Source organism: Staurois parvus, unplaced genomic scaffold (genome assembly GCF_062004578.1).
Source record: "Staurois parvus isolate SC_StPar_1 unplaced genomic scaffold, SC_StPar_1.0 ptg001162l, whole genome shotgun sequence".
NCBI classification, from domain to species: domain Eukaryota; kingdom Metazoa; phylum Chordata; class Amphibia; order Anura; family Ranidae; genus Staurois; species Staurois parvus.
In genome coordinates, this window is record NW_028318958.1 from 2,423,736 (window position 1) to 2,435,793 (window position 12,058).

General features: G+C 38.6%; 1 protein-coding gene across 4 annotated transcripts in view; it reads left to right on the top strand.

Moving 5' to 3' along the window:
- The window catches only part of GRIK1 (glutamate ionotropic receptor kainate type subunit 1), a 574,449-nt gene that overhangs the window by 440,946 nt on the left and 121,445 nt on the right, over nt 1–12,058 (top strand). For all 4 annotated transcript variants that reach the window (XM_089659510.1, XM_089659514.1, XM_089659511.1 and 1 more), the window contains 2 exons: nt 3,033–3,146; nt 9,685–9,888. In XM_089659510.1, the coding sequence (XP_089515636.1) occupies nt 3,033–3,146; nt 9,685–9,888 (318 nt within the window). The remainder of the gene's footprint in view (nt 1–3,032; nt 3,147–9,684; nt 9,889–12,058) is intronic.

Here is a 12,058-nt window from a genome sequence, read left to right on the forward strand (position 1 = left end):
CAGTCTTAAGAGGTGGCTCAAATGCAGCTCAGGAACTTTCTGTCCTCCATCTGTATCTGATAGAACTAGAAGTGGTTTCATAGGTCTAACACACCTCTGATGGCCCCATATTGTACATGGCAAAAAAAAATGAGTTAAAAGAAAAACAACACACTATCATAACCTCCACCTTCATCTCCTGTACATACTGCCCGCTGTCATATCCTCTGAATTCTTCTTCTGTGCATACTGCCTGCAGTCATACTCTGCACACTTGTCTCCTGCACGTACTGCTCCATATCATACCCTACACTCTCCTCTCCTGCACAAATCGCTAGATTTCATACCCTTCACACTTCTCTTTTGCACCTACTGCCCTATGTCATATCCTCCATGCTCCTCTCCTGCACATACTGCCTGCTTCTGTACCCTTCACATTCCTCTCCTTCGCATACTGTCCTATTTAATATCCTCCATACTCCTCTACTGCTCATACTTTCCTATGCCATATCTATCATACTCTTCTCCTGCATTTTGCTATACTCTTCACACTCCTCTCCCGCACATACTGCCCATCTTCATATGCCCCACACTTCACTCCTGCACATACTGCCTACTAAGACACTTCTTTAACTTTGTGATATCTCCAACTTTACCTGTTCTGGAGTGGGCAAAATTTTGTGTTAGTATACAAAGGCATTTGAAATAAAACTTAACCTACTGAATATTCTCAATATATGCAGAAACCACATACAGTTACAAGAATACAACCTTTTTGCGATAGTTACCTCTTAAAATGAAAAATGCTAAATGCTGCAGTATGACTTAGTTAAAGGAGGCATCCCCAGTGTGCCTTCACTCAGGATTACAGTAATCGAAGTTATCCAGGCCCCACGTTCCATATTTTTTTAGGCCACCAGTTTTTGGAGACAGTCCTGATAAAGGAATGTGTTTAGATCAGTTTCAAACCTTGCTGCTATTCAAAAATTAAATTTCAATTCTTTTCACCCTGCTAGACCTCCCTGGCAGACTTCTGCTTTTGCATCTGTGTGCAGTTGGCAAGGCTCAAGCCTTCAAGCTGTTATTTTTGCAACAGTGAACACTGATTACCTTGTAAACTGCCTTTCTGAGCCATCACCAACTGGTTGGTCTGCGGCATTTGGCCCAAACATTCTCTGCTGTGTCTTACTTGCCAAATGACAGTCAGTAAGAAAAAAATCTCATTTTGATTGCAGTGCATATGCTTCTCAAATTTTGTAAACTGTTTTTTTTGGTGTTTTCTTTTCCACTAAAGGAGAACTCCATACTGCCATAAAATTAATTATTGCATGCTTTCACTATATGACCAAAATCTTGTGGACAGCTTACCATGACACATACCTGTATGTCGAAAAGTAAGTTGAACCCTTTCCAGATTACTGGGTTCAGGTTCTTGTAGTAAAAAGTACCAATAATGCTACAAGATACAATCAACATTTTAGACAATTGTGTGCTTTCAACTTCGAGACAAGAGTTTGGGGAAGGCTTTCTTCTGTTCTAACATGACTGTGCTCCTGTGCAGAAAGCCAACTCCATAAAATAACATGGTTTGACCACCTTGGTGGAGAGGAACGTTATTGGCCTGCACAAAGCCTTGATATGAACCTGACTGAGCGATGACTTGGATTGCTGTTTGGGAGCCAGGTCTTCTTTTCTAACATCAGTATCTGACCTAAAAAATGCTTTTTTTTGGCTAAATGGGCTTAAATTCCCATAGTCACACTCACAAATCTTGTAGGAACCCTTCCCAGATGAGTAAAAAGGGGAACAGGGGGAACTCAAAATTAATGGCCTTAGTTTTAGAATGAGATGTCCAGCAAGCTCATATGAGTGTGATGGTCAGGTGTCCACAAACTTTTGGCCTTATAGTGTAGTTTTTGTTTAGTTTGCTTACCATCTTTTGCTAAATCATATGCAGTTTAGGAACTAAAGAAGACATCTAATCTATAGCCAATAAACAGAGCTTCCTAGGAACTTTGACTCATAGCAGGCTTTTGTAGAAAGGTGATCCTGGCTCAGCATGAGTTTATTTTCAAATCAAGATTTAGATGGACAACGTAGCCACTTAGCAGGTGAAATTAGATTGCAGAGGCTCCTGCTGGATGCTAAAGTTGATAGGCTCAGCATGAGCTAAGTTTTTCCACGGTAGTGGCATGCTGATAGGAGCAGCTGCTTACATGGTGAAGGCCTAAGAAGACGACTATTCAAACATTCCCTATGCATGGACCGAAGGGCAATAATTCCACAAGGAGCCGCTGTATAATGATCTTAGAAATAAATGGCCCTTTCTTCAGTTCAGTAAAGCTTATTATATTTTTTTTTTGTTATAGCGTGCTTCTTTACATTCAATAAATCAAGTATGTGGTTATGAAACAGCAGTGTTTGATTATTCAGATCAGCGCTGCAAGTAATAAAGGGACACGGCACTGCAGAGATGGAAAATGAAATTAAAACTCCCTCTTGTTAGCCGGATGGGTTTATAAATGCACGGCTGGTTGCTATGCATCTAAAACATATTATTAAATCTCCACTGTCAATTTCTTATGGAACAAATTGTCTTCTTGGTATTTCTCAGGGCTGACAACCTTCCTGTACATGGTGATTTACTTGGCAAACTGAAATACAGTGGAAGAAAAAAAAAATACACATATAGGAATTTTTGGGGAGATGAGGTATTTGAGCTGTACAGAGAGGGCTAAGTTTTAGCCAGACTGTTTGCTAGATAATAAATGCTTAGTCAAAAAATGTCAGCTTCATGGTGTTTTGGATGGACTATGTGATCTGGTCTATCTGCTCAGCAAATCAGCAAACATGCTCATGCATCAGAACAGAATAAAATAAAAATGTTGTTAGTTGAAAAGAATCAAGGTAAGTGGCAGAAACACAAATAAACTGTATGCACAGTACTTAATATACGTGTGTGTGTGTTTCTTTGACTACGTTTATGTGTGTATACCTATGTAAGCCTGTGGATTACAAGATAAAATTAAGTTATATTTGTTTCTCTCCTTAAGATTGGAGTTTGGAATTCAAATATTGGCCTTAACATGACGGACAATGCAAAGGACAAGTCGACAAACATTACAGATTCTCTGGCCAACCGGACGCTTATTGTGACCACCATTCTGGTAAGCATTGAAAGATTACTAAATTTTAAAAAAGTAAATTGTCAAATGAAGACATTCTATATACAATGAACCCTCTGTTCTTGGTAAGAACAATACAGTCAGCTTTCTGTTGGCTTAAAATATTGGAAATGGTTTTATGTTCACACTTTCCGGAAAACAGCCTTTGCAGTCAAGGGGCCCCAGTAAGCATTAACAGCTTTGTGCAACTTTGTAAAATTAATTTAATTGTAATACCTGTAGGCCATTTGCTTACCCCCCCCCCCTCCCCCCCCAAAGCCTTGAAAAAAAGCCCCCAGTTAGCAAACCCAGTGCCTTGTTGCTAAGACATGATAACTAATGGACACTTACAACATTACAGTAGTGAGTGTCCAACTGTGCTGATAATGACCAACATGCCTGAAGCAGTTGTATAAAGCAGAATTGTGCTTTTACTCCTAACATACTACTTCTGATTGCGATAACACCTGATTACTATTGGATGATTTGTGACTTAGACAAGGTGCACAGGCTCTAGATAAGCCAGGAGATACCTGCTGTCATCTAGTGGAGGGTCAATGTGCCAAAGTGTCAGTTACAGATTTGCATATTCCTGTCTAGGAAAAGCCAGTGAAAATCCAATTAAAGGCTAATTGAACTAATTATACTGGAAGTATTTCCAATGAGAATGACTAAATAACTGACTTTACAGAATGCACAGAATAATTACCCTGAATGTAAGATATACAAAGCTGAATACAAGCAATGTGATAGACTTGACCATCCATTGAGACAATCAGGCCATCTAGGGCTAATGACGCAGTGTGAGGAGGACCTCCAAACGACTGAAGTCTTTTTTTCCACTTTACAAATTTATCCAAAGGCATCTACCTTCACATATTTTATATCATAAGCTCTCACAAGCAGAGTCCTTGTATTGCAAACTGTCTTGTAACTGTAAAGCCTCCATTTATATTGTAAAGCATTGTGCAAACTGTAGGTACTATATAATTTCTGTACTATAATAAAATTAAAAATAATAATAATAATAATTACAATAATAATGTCCCATGTTATACCCTCTGCACTTCTCTCCTACACATACTGCCCACTGTCATATTCTCCACACTCCTCTCATGTACGTACCACTCACCAACAAACCTTCTACACTTCTTTTTTGGTACATATGACTTGCCCTCATAACTCCCCAAACTCCCTTTCTGCACATACTACCCACACTCATACCTTCTGCATGAGTCTGCATATAATGTCTGCTGATGGCTGTTGTACCCCCTGCACACCTCTACTGTACATACTACCCCTTCTCATACTCACCATACTCCCTTCCTGCACCTGCTACCCACTGTCTCACTGCCACACTCCTCTCCCACACATACTGCCCCCTCTCATACCCACTGCACTCCTCTCCTGCACATACTACCCCCTCTCATACCCACCATACTCCCTTCCTGCACCTGCTACCCACTGTCTCACTGCCACACTCCTCTCCCACACATACTGCCCCCTCTCATACCCACTGCACTCCTCTTCTGCACATATTGCCCCCTTTCATACCTTTTTCACTCCTCTCCAGCATTAACTGCCATTTCTAGTACTCCTTGCACTGTTGTCAAGAATTTACTGCACTGTCATACCCTTCACACTTCTCTTCTTCTTATACTGCCCCATTGTATACCCTTTGCATTTTTTTCCAGCATCATCTGCCTGCTCCAGTTCTGGACATCATCATACACTACGTATATAGGCCAGGTTACCTGGAAATATGAAGACTGATTCAGTGCCCAGCTTTAACAGGGGTGGAAAGATCACTCCTGACCTGCTTATTATGGGAAATCTCTACATCTATGACAACCTTAACTGTTCCAGGCTTCCATTTTCATTAGAAAAAGCGAAAACCATTTTTGGGACTTCCCCTAAAGTATATCTAAAGTCAAAGTTTTTTGTTTTTTTTTTTAGTTTTGAATTGAGTAGTAACAGGTTGGACTGGGCTTGGACAATTGTCATTGGAAGATTGGGTGATGAGCTATTTTCCACTGTAGACACCTAATCAAATGACAACTTTGGGGAGTTTTCCTTTCACTGTCTCTGGGCCAGAAAATTAAATCTTCCCAATGGGACACACAACCAAAACAAATGATGAAAGTTTTTTAACAGTTCAGTTTAAACAATACTCTTCCAAAAATACATTTTGTCTTCATATATACTTTTAATCTCTGTAGATCAGCCACAAGAGTATGGTTTAGGTCATATCCTCATCATCGGAGCCTGTAGGTGCCCAATTCAGTGTCCTATTTATGGGATCACTTATTTTACACAGAGCAGTTTCTTTTTTTGCTAAATCTAATACAGAACTTTGCATGATATGCATATAAGACTTTAGAAGATAACTGTATTTCTGGTGATAATAACGGAAAAAGTGGGATTCTCCACTGACAGCAAAATGTAAACAAAACAAGTTAAAAAACACAAGTATAAAAAAATGGGCAGTTGTTAGGGGAGGGGGGGGGATCTGCGGGCAGGGGCTTTTCGGAATCTTGAAGCCCCCTTTACCAAGGAGCCCCCCAGATCCCCCCCCATGTGGATGAGTATAAGGTACATAGTACCCTTACTCATTCACCAAAAATGTCAAAAGTAAATAAAAACAGAGAGACTATTTTTGACAAGTCCATTATTTAAAAAAAATAAATAAATGCCCCTCGAAGTAGATCCAACGTCAATCACGATGAACGCCAACCCACACCAAAAAACCCCCAAAAGAAACGACATGGCCATGCAGGGACACACGACACATGACAGGTAAACATGGACTTTTAAAAAACTGTCCCTGTGTGTTTTTTTTTCACTTTTGACACTTTTTTGATGAATGAGTAAGGGTACTATGTACCCCATACTCAAATAGGAGGCCGGGATCTGGGGGCCCACTTGTTAAAGGGGGCTTCCCGATTCCGATAAATCCCCCACCCACAGAATGCCACAACCATCGCACCTCCCCATGTTGAGGGCATGTGGCTTGGTATGGTTGAAGAGGGGGGCCGCTCGCTCTTCCCTCCCCCATCCTGACCTGCCAGGCTGCATGCTCAGGTAAGGGTCTGGTATGGATTTTGGAGGGGACCCCACGCAATTTTTTTTTCTAATTTTGGAGTTCCTGAAGGTCTTGGTGTGGATTGGGGGGTGACCCTCATGCTGTTTTTTTTTTCACCAGCACTTTTTTTGTTTACATCCTGCTGTCAGCAGGAAATCCCACTGACAGCAGATGAGTCATGGTTGCTAAGGACGCGGCGGCCACCCACTTCTTAACAACCCCAGTTATTCACAATGAATTTTAAGTTATTAGAAAACTTTTCGAATCGACCTGGTATAATGGATAAATGAAACGAATCCGGAAAACAAAACATACCAATAACAAATGCATCCAAAACTAAATTAAAATTTCCAGCATGCACATGTCAACACAAAACATAGCGTGAGGTTACAGGAGTATAAAGAGAGTACTTAAAAAAAGCTAGGTCCAGTTATTACACTTTTGGAATTGGGGAGGGGGGCCTGTTTTTGCATTTTGCATTTTGCAGTTTGTAGCACGAGGTCCACATTAAAGTTCTACTCTAACTCTAAAATCACCAGAATAATAATAAGAATTGGCAGCAAAATCAATCAGTTGAAATGATTGTTTGATGAGATATACAGAATCGTCTACAAATATATGTTGCGCTCCTAAATACTTCTCAATAAATAATAATTAAATTATTACTATTAAATTAATTCAAATTATGATACAAATAACTAATAAAAGTGTATAAATACCTAAAAATATTTAAATAGATAGTTTCAACTAATCAATCTCCTCCAAATAAATATCAAAATAATTCCACATGAAATACTCCTCTAAAAAAATGTTTTACCAAGTGCTCATAAATCATCTATTAGTGACATGATGTACTTACTAATACCCTCAATTTCATTTGAATTCATAATACCCTCTTTTAATATAATAAAAATAATAAACCAACTAATAACCCTCAACTAAAACGCATTTAGATGATCCCCCATAAATAAAAATAACCAAATGCTCATAAATAATTAATAGTGATTAGTATGAATCCAAATATCAAAATAATAGTCCCATTGAATAAACAATTGTTTATATATAGTGACTTGGTGCTTGTTGTTCTTCAATTTGTGACTTTTGTGAATCCTTCAAATAGTGAAGATGTGCGCTCACCTCCTTTGATGCCTGCAATTAGGCTATACACACTTTCGGTTCACTTTCCCTGGAACCTGCTAGACATATACTTTTGCTGGTGAAATAGGGAGATCCTTCCTTTAGGAGTAATGGATGTATCCTCTGGTGGCTGATTATCCCCTCAGGGATTACACACTCCGTTTGTTATCCCAGACCTCCTAATTATCCTCTCCTTGTGTTACTCCGCATGCAGGAAGAAATAGAGGACATAGTTCTTTACCTTTTAAAACTTTTTATTCCCACCATCCAAGTATTAAACTCACATTAGACAGGTTTAAGTAACGTAATATCCCATTGGAAATCCTCTGCTGGCCTCTGAGTCATACACCTGCCGTCTATCGTGTTGTGCGGCTCCTCTCCGAGTGATGACGTAGCCCCTCCCCTACGCGTTACGCCTCCAATCACGTGGCTTCATCAGGGGGTTGTGATAAGCAGAGGATACATCCATTACTCCTAAAGGAAGGATCTCCCTATTTCACCAGCAAAAGTATATGTCTAGCAGGTTCCAGGGAAAGTGAACTGAAAGTGTGTATAGCCTAATTGCAGGCATCAAAGGAGGTGAGCTCACATCTTCACTATTTGAAGGATTCACAAAAGTCACAAATTGAAGAACAACAAGCACCAAGTCACTATATATAAACAATTGTTTATTCAATGGGACTATTATTTTGATGATATTTGGATTCATACTAATCACCATTAATTATTTATGAGCATTTGGTTATTTTTATTTATGGGGGATCATCTAAATGCGTTTTAGTTGAGGGTTATTAGTTGGTTTATTATTTTTATTATATTAAATGAGGGTATTATGAATTTAAATGAAATTGAGGGTATTAGTAAGTACATCATGTCACTAATAGATGATTTATGAGCACTTGGTAAAAAAAATTTTTAGAGGAGTATTTCATGTGGATATATTTTGATATTTATTTGGAGGAGATTGATTAGTTGAAACTATCTATTTAAATATTTTTTGGTATTTATACACTTTTATTAGTTATTTGTATCATAATTTGAATTAATTTAATGGTAATAATTTAATTATTATTTATTGAGAAGTATTTAGGAGCGCAACATATATTTGTAGATATTTCCAACACAGTTGTAGTTATGTGTTTCATGTTTGCGATCCTCTAGTAATTATCACACTTGTGGCTCGCAAGTTACTCTGATTCATATATACAGCATCGTGTTACACAATAAAATTATTGATGGGGAATTAAACATATTGATTTGGGTTGCTGACTGGATAAAGCTAAAGCTCCTAACTTTGGGGCATTTCCACCATATGTTGAATTTGGGTCCTTCATGACCCCAGGGAATACATGCTGACCTAGTGTGCACTATATACCAACAAAATAATAATTCATAAATTACTTTCCGTAACAATGTTTTTTATTCAATGTTCTTTGATGTTTAAATAGTGCTGTTTCTCTAACTGTAGAATGATGAGGTGTCACCAGCACTCCATTGCAATCATATTCACTTTTTATAAGTGTAATGTCACATCAGCCAAGTAAGCCAACATTTCAGGGCCACGCAGGGTCCTTTCCTCAAGGGCCATAGATACATATTAACGTCACTATTTCGTCTTGAGGAAAGGACCCTGCGTGGCCCTGAAATGTTGGCTCACTTGACTGATGTGACATTGCACTAAAGAAAAAAATGAATATTTTTGCAAGGGAGTGCTGGTGACGTATCATCATTCTGCAATGGTTTACGCGGCGCCTTCCACCATTGTCACAGCGACCAATCATTTGTCATGAAGGTGGAACACTGTAAGGAGTGCAAACCTTGTCTTCTGATTTATCTGCTTTTCTAATTGACTAAACAAGATTGAATTTAAGGAAAAGGAGGGAAAAAGGTTATATCAGTTTGGTAACAGCAGAAAATACTCATTGAGTATGCCAAAAATCCCAGAAATCCAGTGCTGTCCTATGTGCCCTGCAGTTTTATCCTTAGTAGCCTTGTCTTCCTGGGGGTAGTGTGTTCTGTAGACCTAACACACTTCTTATCCTAGTGTGACAGCATTGCTTCTTTATAGATACAGTAGATTGAGGGAGCTTTGTAACCATCACTTGGCAGGATCACCAGGTGAAGATATAAGGAATAAAAAACGAATGCAACTACCACATCTAAGGACTGGTACTTTTGCAATATAATACATTTTTATTCTTGGGTTTAGATACTCTTTAACCAATAAGCCACTATACTATTTTCCTCTGTACATCCTCCACTGCAGGATTGTATGCTGTCAATGATGGTGCAAATTAAATTGATGCTTTTTCTTTGTTTTAGGAGGACCCATATGTAATGTATAAGAAGTCAGATAAGCCCCTATATGGAAATGACAGATTTGAGGGCTACTGCCTGGATTTGCTGAAAGAACTCTCCAACATCTTAGGCTTTATATATGAAGTGAAACTGGTAGCAGATGGCAAATATGGGGCACAGAATGACAAAGGAGAGTGGAATGGAATGGTCAGAGAACTCATTGATCATGTAAGCAGCGTCAGCAATCATTAAGTGTTTGTTGTGTGACTGGCACTATTCCTGTACTAGTACTATGATAACTGATCTAATCTCAATGTGTTAGACTTGGGCTCTGGTAGTTTTTGACCTGTCATTTTGGGTCTACCTAACCCCTAAATTTAAAGTGAACCTCTACTTTGCATTTTCAATAAACCCTTGATAACCCCTAAACCCCTTTGATAACCCCTAAACTTAAAGTGAACCTCTATTTTGCATTTTCAGTCACCCCTTGATAATCCCTAAATTTAAAGTGAACCTCTACTTTGCATTTTAAATAAACCCTTGATAATCCCTAAACCCCTTGATAACCCCTAAACTTAAAGTGAACCTCTACTTTGCATTTTCAATAACCCCTTGATAATCCCTAAACACCTTGATAACCCCTAAACTTAAAGTAAACCTCTACATTGCATTTTCAATAACCCCTGGATAATCCCTAAACCCCTTGATAACCCCTAAACTTAAAGTGAACCTCTACTTTGCATTTTCAATAACCCCTTGATAATCACTAAACACCTTGATAACCCCTAAATTTAAAGTGAACCTCTACTTTGCATTTTCAGTCACCCCTTGATAATCCCTAAACACCTTGATAACCCCTAAACATAAAGTGAACCTCTACTTTGCATTTTCAATAAACCCTTGATAACCCCTAAACCCTTTGATAACCCCTAAACTTAAAGTGAACCTCTACTTTGCATTTTCATAACTAAAAATTGCAGTGTTCACCCTTTCCTGCCTTTTTAATAAATGTGACAGGTGCACCCTAAATTGACTGTAAACCTCTGAAATGAAAAATGAACAGTGTGTACTTTCTTCAATCCAAAAATCATTTCTCTCTGCTGTCTCCATTATTTGCTATTTGCATGAGTCACGTCTAACTGGTTATGTCAACACCACATAATCTCAGGAGACAGCCACTGCCCCCTCAAGCACATAGCAGGTGATTGACAACCTCAGCTGCCAAGTTTTCCTATCAGAGTGTGTAGAGGGTTTCAGGTTTCAGATTACACTGAGCTCCCCTCATTATTAGTGCAGTGTGTGACTTCAGAACCCCACCCCTGCCTCTTGGAGATGAGAAAAATCTTTTGATCTATTTGTTTTAGAAGGCTGTAGAGGAGAAAGGCTGCAGGTAAACAGGTATAACTTATGTAGGAGGATTTTTTTCATCAGTCACCTTAGTGGGTATATTTAAAGGTTTACAACCGATGTTGATAAGCAAATTGATTCCAAACCAGGCAAATTACAAGTTTCTAATACCCTGCACAAGTACATGCAGATTTGTCCAATTTACAGACAGTCTTAGGTGTGAATTAGGATTGTCTGGTTTACCCCAAGACCAGACAGAACTGCATAGAAATATTGAGATGAATCGGACAAGAGTGAGTTAATATTTCTCCTGATCTGTTCATTAGTAAAAGGCCAGTTCACCTAAAAATTATAAACTAAACTGCAGCCCCTGGCTTCTGTATATGGACTCCGGAAATATAAAATCCTGTTTATAGCCTAGGCCTCATAATCCAAGGCGATGATATTGCCCATCATGGGCGACGTTGCTCAGTCACATGCCCAGCTTGTCACACAGCTTTTTCTTGCCTTATCTCTTTACTGCACATCTTTCTTCTTTTCCTCTTTTCTATTTTCTCACTTCTTTTCTCTTTCTTTTTCATACATGGCACATCTTATATACTATCTGAGGTATTATTATACATCTGTCTAGAGTATGAATGATAATGCCTCATAAAAATGCAGAGTTGGGGTCTCTTGTGTACCTACCTGCCCTTCCACTAAACATATTCTGGTCCAACTATCGAATACATTGTCTTTGTTATGTAATTACAATTGTAACCTTGAGAATTCATCGGGATACCATGCTTTGTTTTTTGTACAGAATTATATGTTTCTTTTTCTGCTTGTTTTAATTCAAATAAAACATTTGAAACTTAAAAAAAAAATTATGAATAAGTTTTGGGTTGAACTTCATGAGTTGAATTGCTCAGCAGCTTCTAAACTAGTATACACTATATTCCCAAAAGTATTGGGACGCCTGCCTCTAAGCGTACATGAACTTTAATGGCATCCCAGTCTTAGTCCGTAGGGTTCAATATTGAGATGGCCAACCCTTTGCAGCTATAACAGC